General features: G+C 38.3%; 3 protein-coding genes across 3 annotated transcripts; 2 read left to right on the plus strand and 1 right to left on the minus strand.

Moving 5' to 3' along the window:
- Positions 1 to 1,336: 1,336 nt before the first annotated feature.
- Positions 1,337 to 6,288, plus strand: LOC112798297 (putative E3 ubiquitin-protein ligase LIN). The gene is made up of 9 exons (XM_025841561.3): positions 1,337 to 2,050; positions 2,162 to 3,562; positions 3,846 to 3,995; positions 4,090 to 4,117; positions 4,205 to 4,817; positions 4,896 to 5,040; positions 5,114 to 5,380; positions 5,560 to 5,866; positions 6,036 to 6,288. Exons 2-9 carry the CDS (start codon positions 2,183 to 2,185, stop codon positions 6,152 to 6,154), a joined length of 3,009 nt encoding a protein of 1,002 aa, XP_025697346.1. The 5' UTR covers positions 1,337 to 2,050; positions 2,162 to 2,182; the 3' UTR covers positions 6,155 to 6,288.
- Positions 6,289 to 6,826: 538 nt separating this feature from the next.
- On the minus strand, positions 6,827 to 9,052 carry LOC112798300 (protein NRT1/ PTR FAMILY 7.1-like). The gene is made up of 4 exons (XM_072216061.1): positions 8,838 to 9,052; positions 8,646 to 8,725; positions 7,799 to 8,576; positions 6,827 to 7,723 (listed from the first exon to the last, which is right to left on the minus strand). The coding sequence occupies exons 1-4, from the start codon at positions 9,050 to 9,052 to the stop codon at positions 6,865 to 6,867; spliced, it is 1,932 nt and encodes a 643-aa protein (XP_072072162.1). The 3' UTR covers positions 6,827 to 6,864.
- An 8,550-nt stretch (positions 9,053 to 17,602) lies between these two features.
- On the plus strand, positions 17,603 to 20,560 carry LOC112798301 (pentatricopeptide repeat-containing protein At1g03540-like). The gene is made up of 2 exons (XM_025841564.3): positions 17,603 to 19,809; positions 20,060 to 20,560. Exon 1 carries the CDS (start codon positions 17,761 to 17,763, stop codon positions 19,666 to 19,668), a length of 1,908 nt encoding a protein of 635 aa, XP_025697349.1. The 5' UTR covers positions 17,603 to 17,760; the 3' UTR covers positions 19,669 to 19,809; positions 20,060 to 20,560.
- Positions 20,561 to 20,850: the final 290 nt, after the last annotated feature.

Here is a 20,850-nt window from a genome sequence, read left to right on the forward strand (position 1 = left end):
CAAGTAGATCACCATCATCATTTCATAAACCCACCAAGCACTGAGCTGCAAGGCATGCATCTTTGGAGTCAGTCTCACAAATCATTCTCCTGGTGTCACCTTCTCAAGCCAACACTAAATCTCTGCATATTGCAAACAGCTCACAGCGGCGGACACCCTAAACTATTTAAGGCCTAGAACAACCACTAATCCACACTCCCTGGTGGTTCCGAATGGCACACCCAAAGCCAGTGCGTTGTTGTTCCATGAAGACACTAGCATTGCAGTTCACTTTTGTCCAACCCGGGTGGATTCAACCACACAGAACAGTGGATTTGATTTTGTAAATATTGAAACTTGTTATTAGACGCCTCAATGTCTTGAATCAACCTTGGAATGTTGAGAATCACTATCATTGGCGACCACACATCACTAGGATTGAAGATCTCTTGATTCCTATGTCTCCAAACCCACCACAGACCTGCGGCGGTGACTGCCTCATTCTCCACTTCATTCCCGCACCTAGGACATAGCTCGTTGTTCTCCATGCTTGGACAGAATCAGAAAGATGTTGTTGGCAGCGCATCATGAACCCCTAACAAAATAAGAAGTTTCACCTTCTCAGGCACATTGCGACACCAAAACCAAAGCCAATTAGAATGATGAATTCTCTGACTTCCCCGTTTGATTAGCAACTGGTAGCCATCTCTAGCTGTGTAAATTCTGGATGAGTTTGTGCTTCAACCCCAACCTGGATGACTACTAATAGACCGAGATGAGTTTAACGCTAAAATAAGGTCCATCACCTCAACAAGTATAGGAGTGGCAAGGATGTTCAAATGCCACCTTCCATTATTCCAAACATCAGCAATAGATATATCAAGATCAGTAATGTGGACATAATCAGATAGTTTCCCGCAAGAAGTCCAAGTATCATACCAAAAGGATTGAGCAGAGTTCTAGTTTCCCAACTTTGCTCTCCTTTAAACAAGATAACACAATTCCCAACATTGCGGATCTTGTGTAATTTATTTACCCTTTCTCTTTTTTTCTGGGACAAGTTTTACCCTTTCATTATTTTCTTTCCAATATCGGACGCATTGAGCCAAATTTCATTACCTAGAATCTCCTTTGAAAAGGTATTCATTTCTAATTTTGGAACCAACTCAGAAACGCACACCCACACTTGTAGGAAAAAGTAGCCAACTTTTCTAAGAATTCTTGTATACCATCTACTATGACTCACATGGGTGCGTGTTTGACCAGAGTCTGGATGGCTCTCATTAGATCAAAGCATGCCAAAAATATCATTTAATAATGAGAAAGTGGGCTATGGCCAAAGCCACAGTTGTTTAGGTTTTTTTTTTTTTTTTTTTTTTTTTTTTTAAAGGAAAAATCATAGGAGGATATGACATATGAGTTATCCTTAGGAGAAATATAATTTTGAGATAAAAGTTGAACACGAAATATTCTAAATGCAAACAAGACAATGCAGCAGATGACGACATTGTATTTTAGGGCTTAGTCAAGGTGCAGCAATGTTAATTGACATGGCAAGACAAATAGGCAAAGCTTCCTTGTATGGCAATGTGAGAGGCTGATGTTTCCATGTGGCACGTAGCTAGACACAATGAAAAGATCAAAGTGTTGCATTTGGTGTGACAAGAGAGTGAAAGGATGCATGTCGATGGGGATAGTGCTTACTGCTTAGCATTAAGCAATATAATATAATTACCATATCCTATTTCATTCGATTTTTGAGACTCCAAAGCAAAGCAACGGAACGGCCTGCAAAGAAAAGGACAAGGACAACCGTCCTCTAAACATAGAATGTTACATGTATACGTGTTTGGAACAAGTCGCCTTCTTTTTCTCCTTCTCCCATTTGTCTCATTTTACTTGTTCTTTCTCTTTGTTTATTTTCATCAGCTTATTATATCATGTGGCCCCTTCACTTCACGTGAACTCAGCATCTCCATCGTTTGTGTTTGTACGTAGCTTCATTCAGCTGATGATGTTTGTTTGATTCGTATGCTGTATCAACCAAATTTATCAACTATATACATTTCAAGTAAGCTACGTTTTTTATACTCAAATATTTATTTGGATCGGATATGCATGGCCGCATTTTTCTATATATAGTTACTTAGCCTGTAAAATCACCTTTCAACATTTCCTGCAGGAAAACTCTTAAGATCGGAGTATGGCATCGTCACTGGAGGAGCTTCTTGCCAAGGAAGGGTTCAAAGGAATCAGAAGAGTGGAAAGGACTAGATCATCCTTTCACGGTGGTGCTTTGACTGAGCCACGGAGACTCTCCCTATCGACTGAAGGAGTTACAAGGATCAGAACAAAGTCTGAGTCCTCTTCCTTTCAGGGTCAAAGCAGGAGGCCAAGGGATAAGCCCTTTCTTAGAGAGAAAATAATACATCAACGGTTGAACTATGAAGCTGCTCAGAAACCTTGTGACAACACAATTGAAGTTTCTAATAATGCAGAAAGAGGCAAAGAAATTCCTGCCATGACAAATAATAACTCAAGTCGCACAAGTTTTGAAGACAGAAACAACAAAAAGAATCAAGATCACTATATTCATTCGGCTTCTAATCTTGCTCTTGATCAAGTTGCTGTCCAAGCAGTAGTGTCCATTCTGAATGGATACATGAAACGTTTTCTAGGAGATGAGGACTTCCGGGCTACACTGCGTCATAATTGTTTCTCCTCTTTGAATTTCATTGAATTGAAAGAAGAGAACAATACTGAGACCAAAATCATAACAAGCCTTGAGCAAGCAATCGAGACCATTGAACAAACTGCAGAGCAGTCTGCACCTTCCACACATCTGAAAAGAGCCACAATGCAGTTAAGCATCATCACGGGCCTGAGTTTAAACGATTTGAAGCACGGTTGTACCTGTGGGATCCCGAATTATAAGTTGTCAGCCTGTGCTCATCTTTATCTCAGTGTGGTATATGTGATACAGAGAAAAAGCAAGGTATCTGCAAAGCATCTCTTGCAAGTGTTTTGTGATTCGCCTTATCAGGCGCGATCGATATTGTTGCCTGAACTGTGGGAGCAACTATTTTCCCCACAACTTACCCATTTGAAGGCATGGCACGACAAAGAAGCTGAGATTTTAGCAACCACACCAAACAGAACAAGGAAGACAAAGCTTCTTCAACAAGTGTATAATGAACATTTGGATTCTGCTACTCATATATTTGCTGTATACTACAAAGATTGGCTCACTGAAGGAGTTGAGTCTCCAGCTATTCCTTCCATTAGCATTCCATCAATATCTGTCGCAGCAAGTTCATTTGGTCATTCTTCAAACTCTGCTAGCTCCAACGAACCCTTCTCACCCCAGCCAATGATCAGCAAGAAACTTTATGATTCTGTCTTTGGTAGCTCCAGCAAAACCAAAGTTTATGACGCTCAGGATAACATAGAAATGTGTGTTTCAGGCTCTTATAGTTCTACTATTGTTAAACAAACGTTAACATATGAGTCTGAAACAACTAAATTTACAGATCAGGATATTGAAGATTTCGCTCTCGGTTTACCAATTGAAGCACTCCATCAGGTAAGTAATTTCTCATTTCTGTCTAGCACTTTTTGCTTTCAATTGGATTTTCTTATGAATCATGTTCATCTTTGTACGTTCTTGATCACTGCACTCTTAATATTCTATATTTTATTATATATATTTTGCTTGAAGTCCTGAGTTTGTCTTCTTGGCTCTACATGTTGAATAAAATTATGCATTCTGCAATAAACAAGTTACAGAAAAAAAGTTTCATATTCTGGCCATTCTCCTGCTATCACAATCACATATTTTCTCATTATCGAATAATATTTGAAAGCAGAAAGGAACTCAAGTTACAACAGCAGAAGAATTAAAGGAAAGGGGTATCAGCAATAACATTGACAAACCCTTCTCCACACAAACCTATTTAGACAGCCACATAGTGGATGCTCTATCATTTGGTAAGGAAGATGAACTTACTCTCATAAGGGTAAGGGCATCTATTTTAGCATGGTGAAACATACAAAACTCTTTCCATCCCAGTTTTTTATTACCTTACCTGGTCTATCATCTTTCATGTGCAGCCAAACAAGATGAGGTCTGCTCTTGCAGGTGGGGGAAATAATATGTTAGGTTAGTTTTCCTTCTTCAAATAGCATACATGTAATATTCATGTATTGCGTTCACATTTCGGTGCAGCATTATGTTCTCCAAGCATTCCAGACGAATTTATTTGTCCTCTTACGGGAACTGTCTTTGAGGAACCAGTCACCCTGGAGACTGGTCAAACCTTTGAAAGAGAAGCCATCAAGGCGTGGTTTGAGAAGGGAAACAGAACATGTCCGGTAACTGGAAATACTTTAGAATTTGTGGCTATGCCGCTTACCAACCTTATTTTGAAGCGTGTGATTGATAAATGGAAGTCAGAAAGTTTGGATCACCTTCTAAATCTTGCTTCTCAAACAGTGGGAAACTCAAAGGAATTTAATTCAAGAAATGATGAGGTTGCTGTTTTCAAATTGGAGAGTTTCCTGTCTTCTTTCAATGATGAGGAGAAAAGAACTTATGCCAAGTATCTCATCTCTTTAGGAGTTCTATCATTTCTTTTTAGGAGGTTTGAACTGGGAAATTTGGAGGAAAAATCACGTGTGGTGGCACTCTTGTTAATTTGTATTGTATCAGAATCTCGCTGCATATATCGGATAGCAGAAAATATCAACAGAAAATGTCTTCTTGAGCTTCTTCACAGCAAGGAGGATACTCCATTAACAAATGCAATATTATTGCTTACTGAACTTTCATCCATGAAGAGGTCAGTGTTATCAGATTGAAGAATCACCCTTCTTTCTGAAATATCAATTCCTTCACCTGCTCCTCTTTTTTTTCATAGGAGAAAGGATGTTACATCATTCATTAGTGACTTGGTGGGTGAAGATGTTTTTAAAACACTTGGCATTCTACTCAAGTATCTTAACAAATCTACTTCACAAGAAAAGTCCCTAACCGCCGTTCTGTTGCTGCACTTTGATCTACTGGTATGATAAAATAACCTTGCCCCCACACAGATCTTGCCATGTATTTATTAACTATGACAATTTTGCTGCGCAGGTTGAGCCTCAAAAGTTTAGCATATACAGAGAGGTGGCAGTGAATGTCATTACGGCAGCACTTGATGCCAGCTTAAATGATGAGAAGGCCCGAGCGGAGTGTTGCAGAGCACTTCTAGTTTTGTGTGGGCACTTTTCCTCTGATGGGAGGATACTGACAAAGACTAGAACCTTTGAAGAAGCAGATTGCAATATCAACACATCGGAAGTAAGACTTCAAGGCCATGAAGAAGAGGGTCTACTGTGGGATCATGCAGCCACTTTGTCTGTGAGTTTTCTTCTCTTGGTCTTTCTTTTGACACCATGAACATTTATGTTGAAGAGTTGTGTTTAACTGGGAGCAATAGAACTTTACTGGCATGACATGAATACCATGGTTTCTAGTTAGTGTTTTCAATCATATAAGCTCTATACCTGTCTTGGCTGACGAGTTAATTAAAATGATAGGAAGATGAAGAAGCAATGGTAGAAGAGTTGTTAATGAAGTTGATAGAATCACTAGTTGGAAATGGAGAAAGCCCATTTTTGACCAACTTATGTAGATGCCTAGATTCTAGACACCTAGATTTGGTGAGGGAGTGTCTAGTAACGGTTAAATGGTTGAGCTCCTCACTCTCCAAGCTAATGAATGTGGGATTTCATCTTCCTGCCTTCTTAGCCCTCATCTCTCAGTTGAAAGGAATCTTGGAAAATGGAGAACTTGAGCTCAAGACTCTTGCGTCAGTGTCCTTGCTTAATTTCAGTAAAATTTCAGGTTTGTCGCTCTTCATTTTTGGTTTATTTCTGTTATAATTTATATTTATCAGTTTTGAACATCCATTATCACTTTGAATATAATTTAAGAAAGAGAAAGAGTATACATTTATGTGAAAGCCAAGTATGGATATGAAATATTACATGTGTGTTGTATTTCTTTGTTACAGAATGCAGAACTCTGTTGAAGACAATGGCAGAAGATATTGCACCCCTTCTTCATAGGCTTGTCGATGTAACATGGACTGCTAAGCAGCTGCATGCCATTGTGTCTGGGGGGAATCTGTAGACTGTGTACTTGTGTAGTATTATAGGGAGTTTTCATTTTGATTTTTGATAGTATTTAATGTTAGAAAAAGCAAATACTTTTAACTGTGTACATCCTTGTGTAGGAAACAGTATATTGCACACTTATTTCATTAACTTCGCTTTTTTTTTTTTTTTTTTTTTTTGTCCTTGTCAAGATTTGAAGTTTCCAAAAGGTTGGGACAAAAAGAGTGGATAAATTGCTTCTTCAAACTGTTTTTCTTTTTTTTTTCTTTCTCTCTCATAATAATTAACATGAAAGATGATATTGTGAAACCAAGTCGGTATAAATGAAGGAATTATATTTAGGCAACTACTCAAATGAAGATGCTAAAAACATCTTTTTATGAAGATTCTTGTGTTAAAAGTGTACTTTGTTTGTTTAGCCACACTTTAAAAAAAATAACACTTTTGTAACACATCAAAATCAAACCATACATTTCATCATCTAATGGTAAAAAAGAAGCATCTTCATATAAAGACAATAATAAAATCTTCATGGTAGTATCCACCTTATATTTATTCTAGTCCAAAGAAGAAAATGGCATGTGAGCAATGAAAGCAATCATCCCAATTATCTCGAAATGGAGCAGGTCATGCTTTCTGTCAGTGTGACTAAGTAAATAAAAGCAAGAGGGACAATGGTAAATCATAATGCCTAGAACAGAAAAGAAGTGAATAATTGGAATAAAGTCAAACTTTAGAAACCAGTTGAAGATCCTCGTGTTGTTGGACTTGCATTTCGGTGGTTTCTTCAAGGTTGATGCCTTTGTACCAGCGAGAACAGAACAAGTAGAGGAGAAAGTCCAAAGCAGTGAGCACCGCAAGGAGGAAGAACCACCTATCCATGTGGCCATCATTGAGGTTGTTGGGAATCCAGCCTGGCCTCTCCTCTTTTGCAGTGATATCCATTACGATCAAAATCAGCATGCTGCTGACATAGTTTCCAAGAGAAATTGAAGCCATGCAGAGTGAGCTCCCAAAGCTCTTAATCCCGTCTGGGGCTTGGCCATTGAAAAAGTCCAATTGACCCACGTACATGAAAACCTCTGAGGCACCAACCAGAACATACTGTGGGATCTGGCAGAATATGCTTAGAGAACTGGCCTTCTCCCCAGGAATCACACGTTTGAGCCTTTCTATCTCTGTGATACCAGCTGCAATCATTGATAGCATTCCAATGATTAGGCCAACTCCCATTCTCTGAAGCTCAGTCAGTCCCTTGGGGTTACCGCTCAATCTCCCGGCCAACGGGACCAGAAATTGGCGATAAATTCCGGTGCATAGCAGGACGCTGGTGATATCAAAGACCGACATGCTGGCTGCTGGCAACTGAAACTTTCCTATCTTGTTGTGCATGACATCCCCTTGCTCCACAAAAAGAGATGCCATTTGGGTGAACACAACAGAGTAAATAATGGTGCATAGCCAAACCGGTAACATTCTCAACACGCATTTGGCTTCCTCAACCTGAGTTACAGTGCAGAGCCGCCAGTGATTCTTTCCTTCGTTTTCATCTCTCGGCGTTTTTGTTGCTGCCTTGTCCATGAATCTGCTCTCAACATTTGGAAAATGTTAGAAATAATTCCCATCCAATATGCCTAGATCGAGTTTGATAACTACTTACCCAAAATCTTGGCTGTGCATGATCTTTCTACTCCCTTTGATGGCAGACTCTGGACCATCGACCTCGTGGAGTTGATCTGCTTTGGCGGGATGAAGCTTCCACTTCCTAGTGGAAGCGACGAAGACCTGTGCAACCCTTACGACAGGGTTGCCACAGGGGGCAACGTATCTGTATTTGCGATAACCGGCGACGAAGGAAAGCAAGGCAAGAAGGGCAGAGGCCAAGGAGACGAGGAATCCCATTGTCCACATGCCTGAATTCTCATAGTAGACGAGGATGGTGTTGGAGAAGAGGGAGCCGAAGTTGAGGGCGAAGTAGAAGTAACAGAAGAAGGCCTCTCTTGAGCGGCTCTGATCTTGTTTGTTGCCATCGAACTGGTCTGCACCAAAGGTTGCGAGGGTGGGCTGGTGGCCTCCGTAACCGAGTGCCACCATGTATATGGACACATAGAAGATGGAGACGCCCGTTGAGGAGGGGTGCCTGCATTCTGTGTTCTCGTCTCCGCAGCCAGCCGGCTTGATCAAGAATCTCCTGGACGTGAAAGACAGGAGCCCCAAACCCGCTACAAAGATGACTTGAAAGATAGCGCACGTTCTGTATCGACCCCAGTAGGAATCACTCAGGAATGCGCCTATGAGTGAGCATATGTACACCGTTCCTGTCCACTTGCTCACATTGTTTGCGGCGACCGCACTGTCCTGTCTCAGCACTCTCGTTAGGAACAGAACCAAGTTCACTCCCACTCCAAAGAAGGCCAACGTCGCCAGTGCTTGATTCGCTGCATGCAATGCAAACAATCAGCACATAGATACACACAATTCAAACTAAAAGGCAATTAAGTACCTACCCAGCAATATCCAAGCAGTTTTCCACCCTCCTGCTGGAGTCTCCCCTTTCCCTTCATTTTCGCCAGCTGTCTCTTCCCCGCTGCTTCCATTTACTGCTGCACTTATCTGTTTATCAATAGTCCTATCCTTAGCTTGCGTCTTTCTTGGTTGGGCCATGAAAAAATAAAAAGACAACACAAGCTACAGCTAACCTCGATCTCTTCAACATTGTTGGAGGAGGCAACAGTGAATGGAGCAGCAACTCCTGGTTCCATCTTTTGCGAAACTTAGTGATAGATATGGTGAACTCCTCCGGAACTGTGTCAAGTTCTGGAGATGGCAAAGAGCAGCAAGAAGATCCAGCAATAACGAACGTCAAGATTCCCCGGGAAGACACAGGATTTACCCTATTAAAACTTATTGTCATTTATGGTTTAAAAACTTTCAATTTTTTCCGATACCGGCTCTGCCCTCACTCTAATTAATATCGTCTCACTCACTCTCTCTCTTTCTCTCTCTCTCTCTCTCAATCTCGATCTCAGCTCCGATCCTCTCATACAAACACCACTACAGCATGGACCTGAAACTCACGAAAGTGAAAGCCAAATTGGAACGGAAGAACCTCAAATTTTTAATTATTAATAAAGAAGATGATGAAAACTAGTTATAGAGATCGATGAAGAGATCAAGCATCAAGGTGGTTTGAGGAACAAAAGATAGAAGCTTAAATCTGTTGCTACTGTAACTAACAACACTCCTTGCAATGTTCTCAGACTTCCTCATGTTTAAATACTACGTAGCGTTATGGTATAAAACTGATCCGATATGTCAGGGTCCTCATGGAATGCATGTCTCGGTTTTGACTTTTCAATGGGTTATGCTGTCTCTGGAACCGGTATTCTTGCATCTTCCCGTATTTTTATATGGCTTTACTATTTTCTATGCTTTGACTCAGTTAATCAAACACACAATTTCTTATACAATCCTTCTCTTCTCTTAGTTTAGTTACTCCTATAGAAAACTAGTATCAACTATCAAGCACGTGATATTCACCATTTTAGGGTGAAAATTGCTCAATTTTTATTTCAAAGACATAAATAAGTAAAAAATATTAAAAACAAATGTTTTAAGTTTTATTTAAGGAGGAGAATAGTTCCATACTTTGCCATGCACTTCTTCTCTAAGGTTATTTTTAGGCGCAGACTTTGGCGTAGAATATCTCATTGATTCTACACATGTAAAATAGAAGTGGCAGATGGAGATAAAGACAACTGTCTCAAGGGGGGATAGGATCTGTGATTTGGCAGGAACTCTGCATAAGAGGCTCAGTGGCCCTCACGTAAAGAGGTTAATACTTTGGTTTGGTAATTACATTTTACTAGACTGAGACCTGCGATAAGCCAAGAGATAAATTAATTAAAGGAAAAGTATTAGTAAATAATGAAAATATTAAACAATGTAAATAATAGATATATCAGATGTTCATTTTATTAGTGTATGGATGGTTATTTTAATATTAAAATTTAGAGGGTTAAATTGGAGGTATAATGTGTTTTTATTTAATTAAATTATATAGTATATTTTAATAAGTATTATATTATTTAAAGATTGATTAGATAATATATAAATTAATATTAAATTTAGGGTAAAGTATATTTTTTGTCCCTAAAGTTTAGCAAAAGTTTCAAAAATATCTTTGAGTTTTATTTTGTTTCAATTTTGTACCAGAAGTTTTTGATTTGCATCAAATATACCCCTGACGGCTAAATTTTCAAAAAATTTAAGAGCAATCTAACAATAATGCATGAAAATGATGCTTGATTTGCTTATATTGAGGGTTGTTCTTATGAGATTGTTATTGAATTGATCTTAAATTTTTTGAAAAATTACCCGTCAAGGGTATATTTGATGCAAATCGAAAACTTTTGGGACAAAATTGAAACAAAATAAAACTTAGGCGTATTTTTGAAACTTTTATCAAACTTCAAGGACAAAAAATATACTTTATCCTTAAATTTAAATTATTTATATTACAAATATTTTATAAAATATTTATTTGATAATTTAAATATAATTTGATATAATTATTCAACTAAAATATAATATAAATTAAAATATAACTTATTAGTTTAAAAAATTAAATTTATTTATTTAAAAAAATATAAATTTTTTATATTAGAATTGTATAGAAATATATTTTTATTTGTTATTTTTATTTTTTATATTTGCTTTAGTTGTAATACTTTGTCTTATTATATAGTATTTTTTGACTTGCAAATAATAATAAAAAAAATTGAAAAAAAATGAGGAGAAAAAATACCAAAAATATAATATAAAATTATAAATTTGAAAATATGCTAAATTTAAACTTACTTGGTGGACTATACCAACAATATCGGCTCCAGAATAAATGACCGAGCATATATCGGACTAACAAAAAATTCTCGGCAAATCACAATGGCCGAAATTCTCGCACAACTAAAATAAATATTCAAAAGCATAACGAACTTTTTTAGAAAGTAAACCACTAACTTTGAAAGTCGTTGCAGAGAGTAACCTCACTCATCTATATAACAGCGTGGAACCAATTTCACAGAACACAACGAATACAATAACACCAACAAATAAAATATACGAGTTTTTTGACTCTTGAGAAAATAGTGACTTGAGCGTCAGAGTGTTTGTTGCAGGTTCCGCCCCGAGCCTTAGTTCAAAGGATAGCCTTGCTGCCGACAACTAGAATTGGCAGAAGAATGCATGGCCGAGCTATAACACGGAAGAGTATCTTTGATGGAACATTTGGAGCCCAGCGGGGCCCGATTTATTCAAATTAATCCCACGCACATTTTGTTTCGCTAATTTCTACAGAATCATGGCCGACCGTGTTGCACCGCCGACGCCTCCACCCACCCATGACGAGTTAGTAGCCATGAACGCCACCCTCCTAGCCGAAGTCAAGAGGATGGCCGATCTCTTGAAATCAAATCACAATGGTAAGTCGAACACGGAGGATCCGAAGAGTGCGACCTCAAACGGCACACGACCTCAAGGCTCAGGGTCCGATGAGATCGTCCCGCCAAAAGAAAGACTGACAATAGACAATCCCTTATCGGAGGACATTGTCAAATTTCAAACGCCGAAGAATTTTGTGTTGCCTACCGCCCTCAAGCCATATGAGGGATTCAAGATCTCCGTGTTCACATTAAGAAATTTCAATCTATGATGTTCTTTAATGGTGCCTCTGAAACTATACTTTGTCGAGCTTTTCCAACTTTTCTAGATGGTGTTGCATTACTTTGGTTTTCTAAGTTGCCTGCAAGTTCAATCTCCTCTTTTGAAGAATTGGCCCGATCTTTCATTGACTATTTTGCCACTTCAAGGATCTACGTGCACGGAACAGACTACCTAAGCACCATCAAACAAGGGCAACATGAGAGTCTAAAAGACTATATGACGAGGTTTGCCAAAGTAACCATGAAAATTTTCGATTTGAGCCCAGAGGTCCACTCGCACGCACTCAAAAGTGGTCTTCGTCCCGGAAAGTTTCAAGAAACAATAGCTGTTACCAAACCATGTTAGTTGTTTTATGTTAGTGGTTTGTGTTAGTTGTTTTATGGTAGCTATTTTATGTTAACGGTTTTAGTTAAGTTGTTTTATGTTAGTGGTTCTACTTAAGCTGTTCTATGTTAGCGGTTTAGTTGTGCGGTCTATGGGTTTGTTTTGCATGTGGTTCTTGTTGATGTATTTTTATGCGGTTTCATTTAGTATAATGTTTTGTTGATGATTTATCGTGTTGGTTATGTTTGTCGTTGTTTATTAAGCTGGTTCTAACAATGCGGTGCATTTCATGCGCAGCCTCAACGATGCGTCAGGAGCATGCGGCGGCAGCAGGGCATGCGACTGGATGACAAATACGTTCCGTACTTGCAGATGGCTGGTCTATACCATTTTGCAAGGCTGAACGATAGATGGTTCCGGTTAGACGAGGCCCTTGTCAGTGCATTCGTCGAGCGATGGCGTCCGGAAACGCACACGTTTCATATGCCGTTCGGAGAGTGCACGATCACACTCCAGGACGTGGCATACCAGTTGGGTTTGCCAGTGGACGGGCGTTACGTGAGCGGCTGCCTATCAGAGTTCCATATATACATCCAGGGTGGGCGTCCAACCTGGGAGTGGTTCCAAGAGTTGCTTGGAGTGATACCTCCTCCTAGCCAGGTTCAGAAGTACGCAGTGAACTGCAGCTGGTTTCAGGAGACTTTTGGTGAGTGCCCTGAGGGAGCCGATGACGAGACTGTGCGCCGATATGCCCGTGCGTACATCATGATGTTGTTGCGGACGCAGCTGTTGGTTCGAATTACTTGATACAGCATCTCTCCCTATAATTCGAACCAGCTTGGTTCGAATTATATGTTGCAGTAGGGCTGTCAAATGGGCCAGCCCAGCCCATTTAAGCCCAGACCGATTAGCCCACGGGTTAAACGGGCTAGCCCATTTAAGTCCACTTTGTTCACGGGCCTAAATTTTATAGCCCGGACCGTTTATGGCCAGCCCAACGGGTTAAATGGGCTGGCCCGTTTATCTGTTGAAATTTTTTTTTTGAATTTTTTTTGAAAAAAAAGCTAAAAAAATCCAATTTTGAAGAGAAAAACTGGTGTACATATTTGGACAAAAAAATCCTGTTTGACACAAATAAAATTAAAGTTCTAGTAAATAATTAAATACATTTAATTTTAGTAACTATTATATTCTAAATTTGTTGTTTTAACTCAAAACAGAACCACATTCACATCCAATTAGTGATTCCATATTTCTAATTCTAATATTTCTAATTAAAGGGGTATTTGTAATTCCCCTCATATAGTTAATAGACTATTATAAACCAATATAGCAACATCATAATTCATAATTCTACCAAAAAGCCACACAAAGGTAAAAAGAAAGTATTTAACAGATTACATGGCATGCAAATATTTTACAAAAAAAACAAGCAATGTAATCCCCAAAATCTTTTATCCAATTCACCAAATTAGTCAACACCTGCAATAGAAAGAAAAATAAATTATCAAATAAAAGTTAGTGACTTAGTGGCAGAAAAAGAATTTTCATAGAATTGAATTAAAAAATGCATGGTTTGAAACAATTAGACAATACTAATAAAATACCAGGCATCATATTAATTGAATCCACTTTATCTTTATAATGTTCTTTGTCACTTTCATTTTGACACTCAAATTCAGCATCTACAATTTAAAGTTAGTTAGTAGAAAACTAAATAAATACAATATGCAAGTCATTCATTATTTATTGCCAATAGAAGTTAACAAAATAAATTTAAAAAGTGAATTACCATCATCTTCAAATTCATGTATCCAATTACGAGCACAAATAAGAGCTTGCACATTCTTATCCAAAATAGAATTTCTATATTTATTTAGGACATGTGCACCAATAGAAAAGGCTGATTCTGAAGCTACCGTAGTTATTGGAATACTATGCACATCACAAGCCATGGAAGCTAAATCAGAAAAGCGATGGGCTTGAGACCTCCAATATTGCAAGACATCTATTTTAGAGTTCATATCAAGAGTTGACTCTTCCAAATAGATATCTAACGAAGACTTTCTTTGTGAAGCATTAGTTTAAAAATTTATATTTCTCAACTCCTACAATATTCAAAAAAAATAATAAAACAATTAAGAAAGTAACATATTGACATAAACATATAAAAGAAAATTATATTAACATAATGCACAACAGAGATAAAACTTACATCAGGCACATCAAATGAAAGTGAATCATCTTCTCTAGAAGTTGGAATTCTTATTTGACCACCAGAAGCATTAGAAGAGGCATTATGTGACAAAGTTTCTGAATATGCTTCAAACAACAAATACAGCTTTTTCTTGATGGTGGTCAATTTCTCATTAGCAGTACATGGATCCACTTTATTCAAACAATATTCCAAAACATGAAATTTCATTCGAGGATCAAGAATAGCCCCTAGAGAGAGAATTATGGAATAATCGCTCCAATACTTATCAAATTTGGCTTTCATTGGTTGCACCATTTTTCTTATGACCTCATCCTCACTAATGGAGAATTCTTTCAGCAAACATTCAATCCTCCAAATTTGCATAAAATATAAATTTGAAGTAGGATAAGATTGACCAGACATCAAGGTAGTAATTTTATAAAATGGATTTAGAAATTTACAGATTTCTCTTCCTCTTTTCCACTCTTCTTCCGACGGACAATCTCTGAAATTGTTATCCTTCAAAGAGAGTCTAACAAAACCACGCTCGCATCTCAAAGCACTCTCCAACATCAAAAAAGTAGAATTCCATCTAGTAGGCACATCTAAGTTCACTCTAATGTCAGAAATTTCAAGTGACTTAAGAACATCTCTAAATTGGATAGCCCGTGCCTCCGATGCTCTCACATACTTGATACTCTCTCTGATATTATGAAAAGTAGAACTAGCAACCTTCAACCCATCTTGAACTATCAAGTTTAAGATATGAGCACAACACCTCACATGAAAAAAATTCCCATTACACAATAACCCATCACTTAAAAGGAGGTTTCGCTTGAGTAAAGTTTGCATGCTATCATTAGATGAAGCATTGTCTAAGGTTATTGAAAATATTTTCTTCTCTATTCCCCATTCAGATAACAACTCAAGTACTTTATTTGCTAATTGATGTCCCGTATGTGGAGGGGGCAAGTGAGAAAATGAGAGTATCTTAGAATTTAATTTCCATCGTGAATCAACATAATGGGCAGTCAAAGTCATATAACCCTCTGTTGTGCATGAAGTCCAAAGATCAGTAGTTAAACATATCCTACTTCGAAGTTTCCCTAACTGACATTTTAATTTTTCTTTTTCAGCAATATAAAATTTAAAAATATCAGCTATAGCAGTGTTTCGAGAAAACATCTTAGCATCAGGATTCAAGTACTTAAAAACATCCCTAATTCTTCTATACTCAACAAATGAGAAAGGCAAATCATGTTCTATGATTGCTATTGCAATTTTTTCACGAAAAACCATAGGATCAACTTGTCTAGCCCTTAACCTCCCAGCTTCATCAAGCATCATTTTTCCCAAATCATGAAATTTGGGAAGTTCACGACACACAGGGATATGCCGTCTCAATGTAGAGGTACCATGAGTACTATCCCCACCTTTGTATTCTTTTCCACACCCTTTACATTTGCACCTTGTTTTTCCATCTTCCCCAACTATTTTTATAAAGCTATCCCAGACATTAGATGTAGTTAACCGTTTTCTCTTTTTAGCATTTGACCCATCAATAGCAGCAGGTGGAATACTTACAAGAGGTGTCGCTTGAGTTACTTCGGGCGAGACTTTGTCGTCAACAAGATCATCAAAGTCATCATCAGAGTCTGAGTTTGAGTCCAAAAAAATTTGTTCTACCTCAGCATTTGGATCAACAATATCTCTTGCATAGTCATCCATAACTCCAAATTAAATCACTAACAAAAAATAAAAACACAGAATCAGATTAATCCTTATTATAACCCAAAATAACCCAGAACAAAACATAATATATAAATAAATAAATAATTGATGTTAGTGTCGTACTATTCATCTAAATGTTGAGAACCTAAGATTTGTGAGAAAAGAAATAACATGCATATTTTATTATTAACACAAGAACTGAAAAAAGTAATCTTACAATAGTTGGTTGAAAATTGATGAGTGTGATGACTGAAGGCTACGAAAACTAACAAAGAGTAAAAGCTGACTGAAGAATGGATGAGGTAATGAAAACTGAAGGGCTAACGGTGATGAGGTCCTCGCAAGGCTTTAATGGTGGGGATGCTCATCGATGACACCGACAAAGAAGTTACTGTCGCCGAAAGAAGGATGAACACATACATAAATAATAAATTTGTGAAGCTGTGGTGCTGTGCAGAAGAATTAGGGATTTATGCTACTTTAGTGTGCTTTCTCTTTTTTCTTTGAACCTTTGCTCACTTGCTGTGTACAAGAAACGGAGATTGAAGAATTAGGGATAGGGATTTACTGATTTAGCATTTAGGGCATATGGTGATATGGATTATTGGATTATGGGCTGATGGGTATATAGGCATGGGCTATGGTTACTCTTGGGTGATTTTTCTTTTTCCTTTCATCCTTTGTACGTTACAATTTCTAGTGAGTGTTAGAGAGAGTTTTTTTTATTTTGTACTCTTAGTCTTATATTGTATATGGGTTGGGTTCAAGGGTTTTTTTATCTTCATAATATTGGACTATTAGTCTTTTTGTTATTTTTGTACGGGTTGGGTTATTTTTTTTTTCAATGATGCTTGGCCAAAATCTGAAATTTTGGTTTTAAAAAAAAAAAACAAATTTTATGCGGGCCCCCATTTAGCCCGCGGGCTAGCCCATTTAACCCGCAATTTTTTTCGAGTTAATCGGGCTCAACCCGTTTAGCCCGAAATTTAAATGGGCCTAAATTAGAGGCAAAGCCCGCCCATTTAAACGGGTAAACGGGCCAGCCCGATGGGCTTGGCCCATTTTGACGGCCCTATGTTGCAGTTTCTCCCTGTGTAATTCGAATCAGCTTGGTTCGATTTACTTGAACCAACTTCTCTCTCTGTAATTCGAACTGGTTTGGTTCGAATTATTAATGAATGGAGTTCGAACTACATTGGTTCGAATTATATAAATATATGGTTTGGCTCATTACTGAAACGATTTCGGCTTTGGCTTATTTGCGTAATTTCGGCCTGACATTGGCTTATTCTAGTTTTTTGCCCTATATATTATTACGAATGTGATATATTTTTTATATAAATAATTTTAAAAAAATTAATGATTAATTTATTATTTTTTTTAGTTTTAGTTCAATTTAAATATTTTTTATTATTTTTAAAAAGAAATTTTTTTAAAAAATTTAATAAATACATAACAAAAAATACGGAATAAATTATACAAACATTTCTAATAAAGATGAAATAAACATTTTTATTTGAGTTATACCAATATTTGTAATTTTCTAATAAAAAAATTGGCAAAATCAAATAAGAATAACCCTAGCAAAAGCTAGCAGTCCGTGTGCTCTGATTGTGATTATTGAGGACAAACTTTGAGGTTGTCCTTTGATGACATTGAAAGCTCTCCACCACTTGAAGCGCCACTGCAGCTTCCTCTCCACCACCACCACCATTGAACCGCCAACAACAGAATCCCAGATCCTTCAACACTGCAGAGATGCCTCACTCTCCAAAGCCCTCACTCTCCTCAACAAAACCCACAACATCTCCTCTTCCCATAAATCTATCATCTATGCCTCTCTCCTCCAAACCTCCACTAAGACCCACTCCTTCCTCCACGGCACCCTCCTCCACTGCCACGTCATCAAGTCCGGCCTCGACACCGACCGCTTCGTCGGCAACAGCCTCCTCGCCCTCTACTTCAAGCTCGCCCCACTCTTCTACCAAGCCCGCCGGATCTTCGACGGGCTTCTCTTCAAGGATGTCATTTCATGGACTTCCATAATCTCAGGCTATGTTAATGTGGGTGATCCCAAAAGCTCACTTATCTTGTTCTCTCAGATGGTGGGCCTTGAAGGCCTTCAGCCTAATGCCTTCACACTTTCTTCTGTTATCAAGGCCTGCTCCGAACTTGGGTTCTTGAGGCTCGGAAGGTGCTTCCATGGGGTTGTTGTGAGCCGTGGGTTCGACTCAAATCGAGTGGTTTCTAGTGCGTTGATTGATATGTATGGGAGGAATTTTGGTGTGGAGGATGCACGCAAGATGTTTGATGAATTGCTTGAACCGGATACTGTGTGCTGGACATCAGTTATTTCAGCGCTTACAAGGAATGATAGGTTTAAGGAGGCTGTGGAGCTGTTCTATAATATTCATAGAGGTTGCGGGTTGGCGCCAGATGGTTTTACCTTCGGGACATTGTTGGCTGCTTGTGGTAACTTGGGGTGGCTGAGACAGGGGAGAGAGGTGCATGCTAAGGTTGTTACTTCTGGGATATGTGGGAATGTGGTTGTTGAGAGTAGTCTTTTGGATATGTATGGTAAGTGCGGTTCGGTTGGCCAGTCTAGGATTGTTTTTGATAGGATGAGCAATAAGAATTCGGTGTCATGGACTGCTATGCTCGGCACGTATTGTCATAATCGAGAGTATGAGACCGTGCTCAATCTTGTTAGGGAGAGTGGGATTGTGGATATTTACAGCTTCGGGACTATTCTTCGTGCGTGTTCGGGACTGGCTGCTGCGAGACAGGGAAAAGAGGTTCATTGTATGTATGTGAGAAAGGGTGGTTGGAGAGACATTATAGTGGAGTCAGCCTTGGTTGATCTATATGCAAAATGTGGGTGCGTTGATTTTGCGTATAGGTTGTTCTTGAGTATGCAAGTTCGAAATCTGATAACATGGAACTCAATGATTGGCGGGTTTGCACAGAATGGAAAAGGGATGGTAGCATTGGCCTTGTTTGAGGATATGATCAAAGGAGGGATGCAGCCTGATTATATCACTTTTATTAATGTTCTCTTTGCTTGCAGTCATACTGGTTTGGTTAACGAAGGGAGAGAATATTTTACTTTAATGACAAAGAAATATGAGATTCAGCCTGGAGTTGAGCATTACAATTGCATGATTGATCTTCTAGGTCGTGCCGAACTGATAGAGGAGGCTGAGATTTTGTTGGAAAATTCGGATTGTAGAGATGATCAGTCACTTTGGGCAGTGCTTCTTGGAGCTTGCACTAGGTGCTCAGACTATATCACTGCAGAACGCATCGCCAAAAAGATGATTGAGCTGCAACCAGGGTTCCATTTAAGTTATGTTCTGCTTGGTAACATTTATAGAACAGTTGGTAGGTGGAATGATGCTCTAGCAATCAGGAAGTTAATGGAGGATAGAGGGGTTAAGAAGATGCCTGGCAAGAGCTGGATTGAAAGCGAGAATCAAAAGAGATCTCATTTTGATCTGGCTAACATGAGCATTGCTGGGAAAAGCAGTACTTATAGCATGGAAGGATGGATCAATTAACATCATGAACTTTTTTATCTCAGTTCAATGAAAGCTGATGAGCTAGGACTTACCCTTTTGGTGGTTTTGAGCTAGCGAGATTGTAGCACCAGCTTCGTATGGATGGCATATGGAATTTCAAAAGATCCTCTGATGACAATGGTTTATCTCCAACTTTAACGGCTGTATAGCAATTAACAAACGGGTCGCACTATGGTGCAGAACAAAATTTATAGAGAGAAAATTTTTGTGAAATTAAAATCTCTTGCTAATTTGCTGTCATTCTTGTAGTAGGAGTAGTAAAATTTATTGCGATAACCTATGACTATGAGAGATCCATAATAGTATGTAGAGGTAGAAACCTTACATCAAAATTGAATCATTCAAGCATCCTAATTGCCGGAGTTTTCAGGAAACAATTGTCAGCATGGCAATTGCTGGTGCAATCGTTGGAGCAGCAGTAGGTGGTTGGATGAATGATGCCTTTGGACGAAAGAAGGCCACCCTCTTTGCTGACATTATATTTACTCTTGGAGCCATTCTCATGGCTGCTGCACCTGATCCTTATGTGCTCATACTCGGGCGTCTTCTCGTTGGCTTGGGTGTTGGTGTTGCTTCTATTACTGCTCCTGTCTACATTGCAGAAGCATCACCATCTGAAATAAAAGGATCTTTGGTAAGCACAAATGTGCTCATGATCACTGGTGGAGAGCTTTCAATGTCATCAAAGGACAACCTCAAAGTTTGTCCTCATTCATCACAATCAGAGCACAGGGACTGCTAGCCCTTGTCTAGGGTTATTCTTATTTGATTTTGCCATTTTTTCATTAGAAAATTCGAATATTGGTATATTTAGTAGTAACATATTTCTAAGTAACAAATGAATAAACAAAATTCAATGTCTTTAAATCAATAAGAACTTACCCTTAGGTTTAAATAATCTACTATTTCTTTCATATGCTTGATTATTTTCAAAATCAAACCACATTTAAAAAAAAAAAATTGTTTGATGATTTTGATCATTATAATTTAGTAGGTTAATTATCCATGTTTCAAATGGTATCAAATATCACAAATTAAGATGCCCCATCGCGAGAATGTCATTTCTCTAGGAGAATTACCAAGCATTTTATACTAATTATGCAATAAAGATTGAATTTCTATGGAACACAATCCACAAAATAGAATAAGAAAGGGCAAATA

This window comes from Arachis hypogaea, chromosome 14 (genome assembly GCF_003086295.3).
Source record: "Arachis hypogaea cultivar Tifrunner chromosome 14, arahy.Tifrunner.gnm2.J5K5, whole genome shotgun sequence".
Taxonomy (NCBI): domain Eukaryota; kingdom Viridiplantae; phylum Streptophyta; class Magnoliopsida; order Fabales; family Fabaceae; genus Arachis; species Arachis hypogaea.

Coding starts and splice junctions, on each gene's coding strand:
- LOC112798301 (XM_025841564.3), top strand. CDS start 17,761: ATGACATTGAAAGCTCTCCACCACTTGAAGCGCCACTGCAGCTTCCTC.
- LOC112798300 (XM_072216061.1), bottom strand. CDS start 9,052: ATGACAATAAGTTTTAATAGGGTAAATCCTGTGTCTTCCCGGGGAATC. Junction 8,726..8,837: donor ACAATGTTGAAGAGATCGAG/GTTAGCTGTAGC, acceptor AAATGGAAGCAG/CGGGGAAGAGACAGCTGGCG. Junction 8,577..8,645: donor AACTGCTTGGATATTGCTGG/GTAGGTACTTAA, acceptor CATTGCATGCAG/CGAATCAAGCACTGGCGACG.
- LOC112798297 (XM_025841561.3), top strand. CDS start 2,183: ATGGCATCGTCACTGGAGGAGCTTCTTGCCAAGGAAGGGTTCAAAGGA. Junction 4,118..4,204: donor GATGAGGTCTGCTCTTGCAG/GTGGGGGAAATA, acceptor ATTTCGGTGCAG/CATTATGTTCTCCAAGCATT. Junction 4,818..4,895: donor GAACTTTCATCCATGAAGAG/GTCAGTGTTATC, acceptor TTTTTTTCATAG/GAGAAAGGATGTTACATCAT.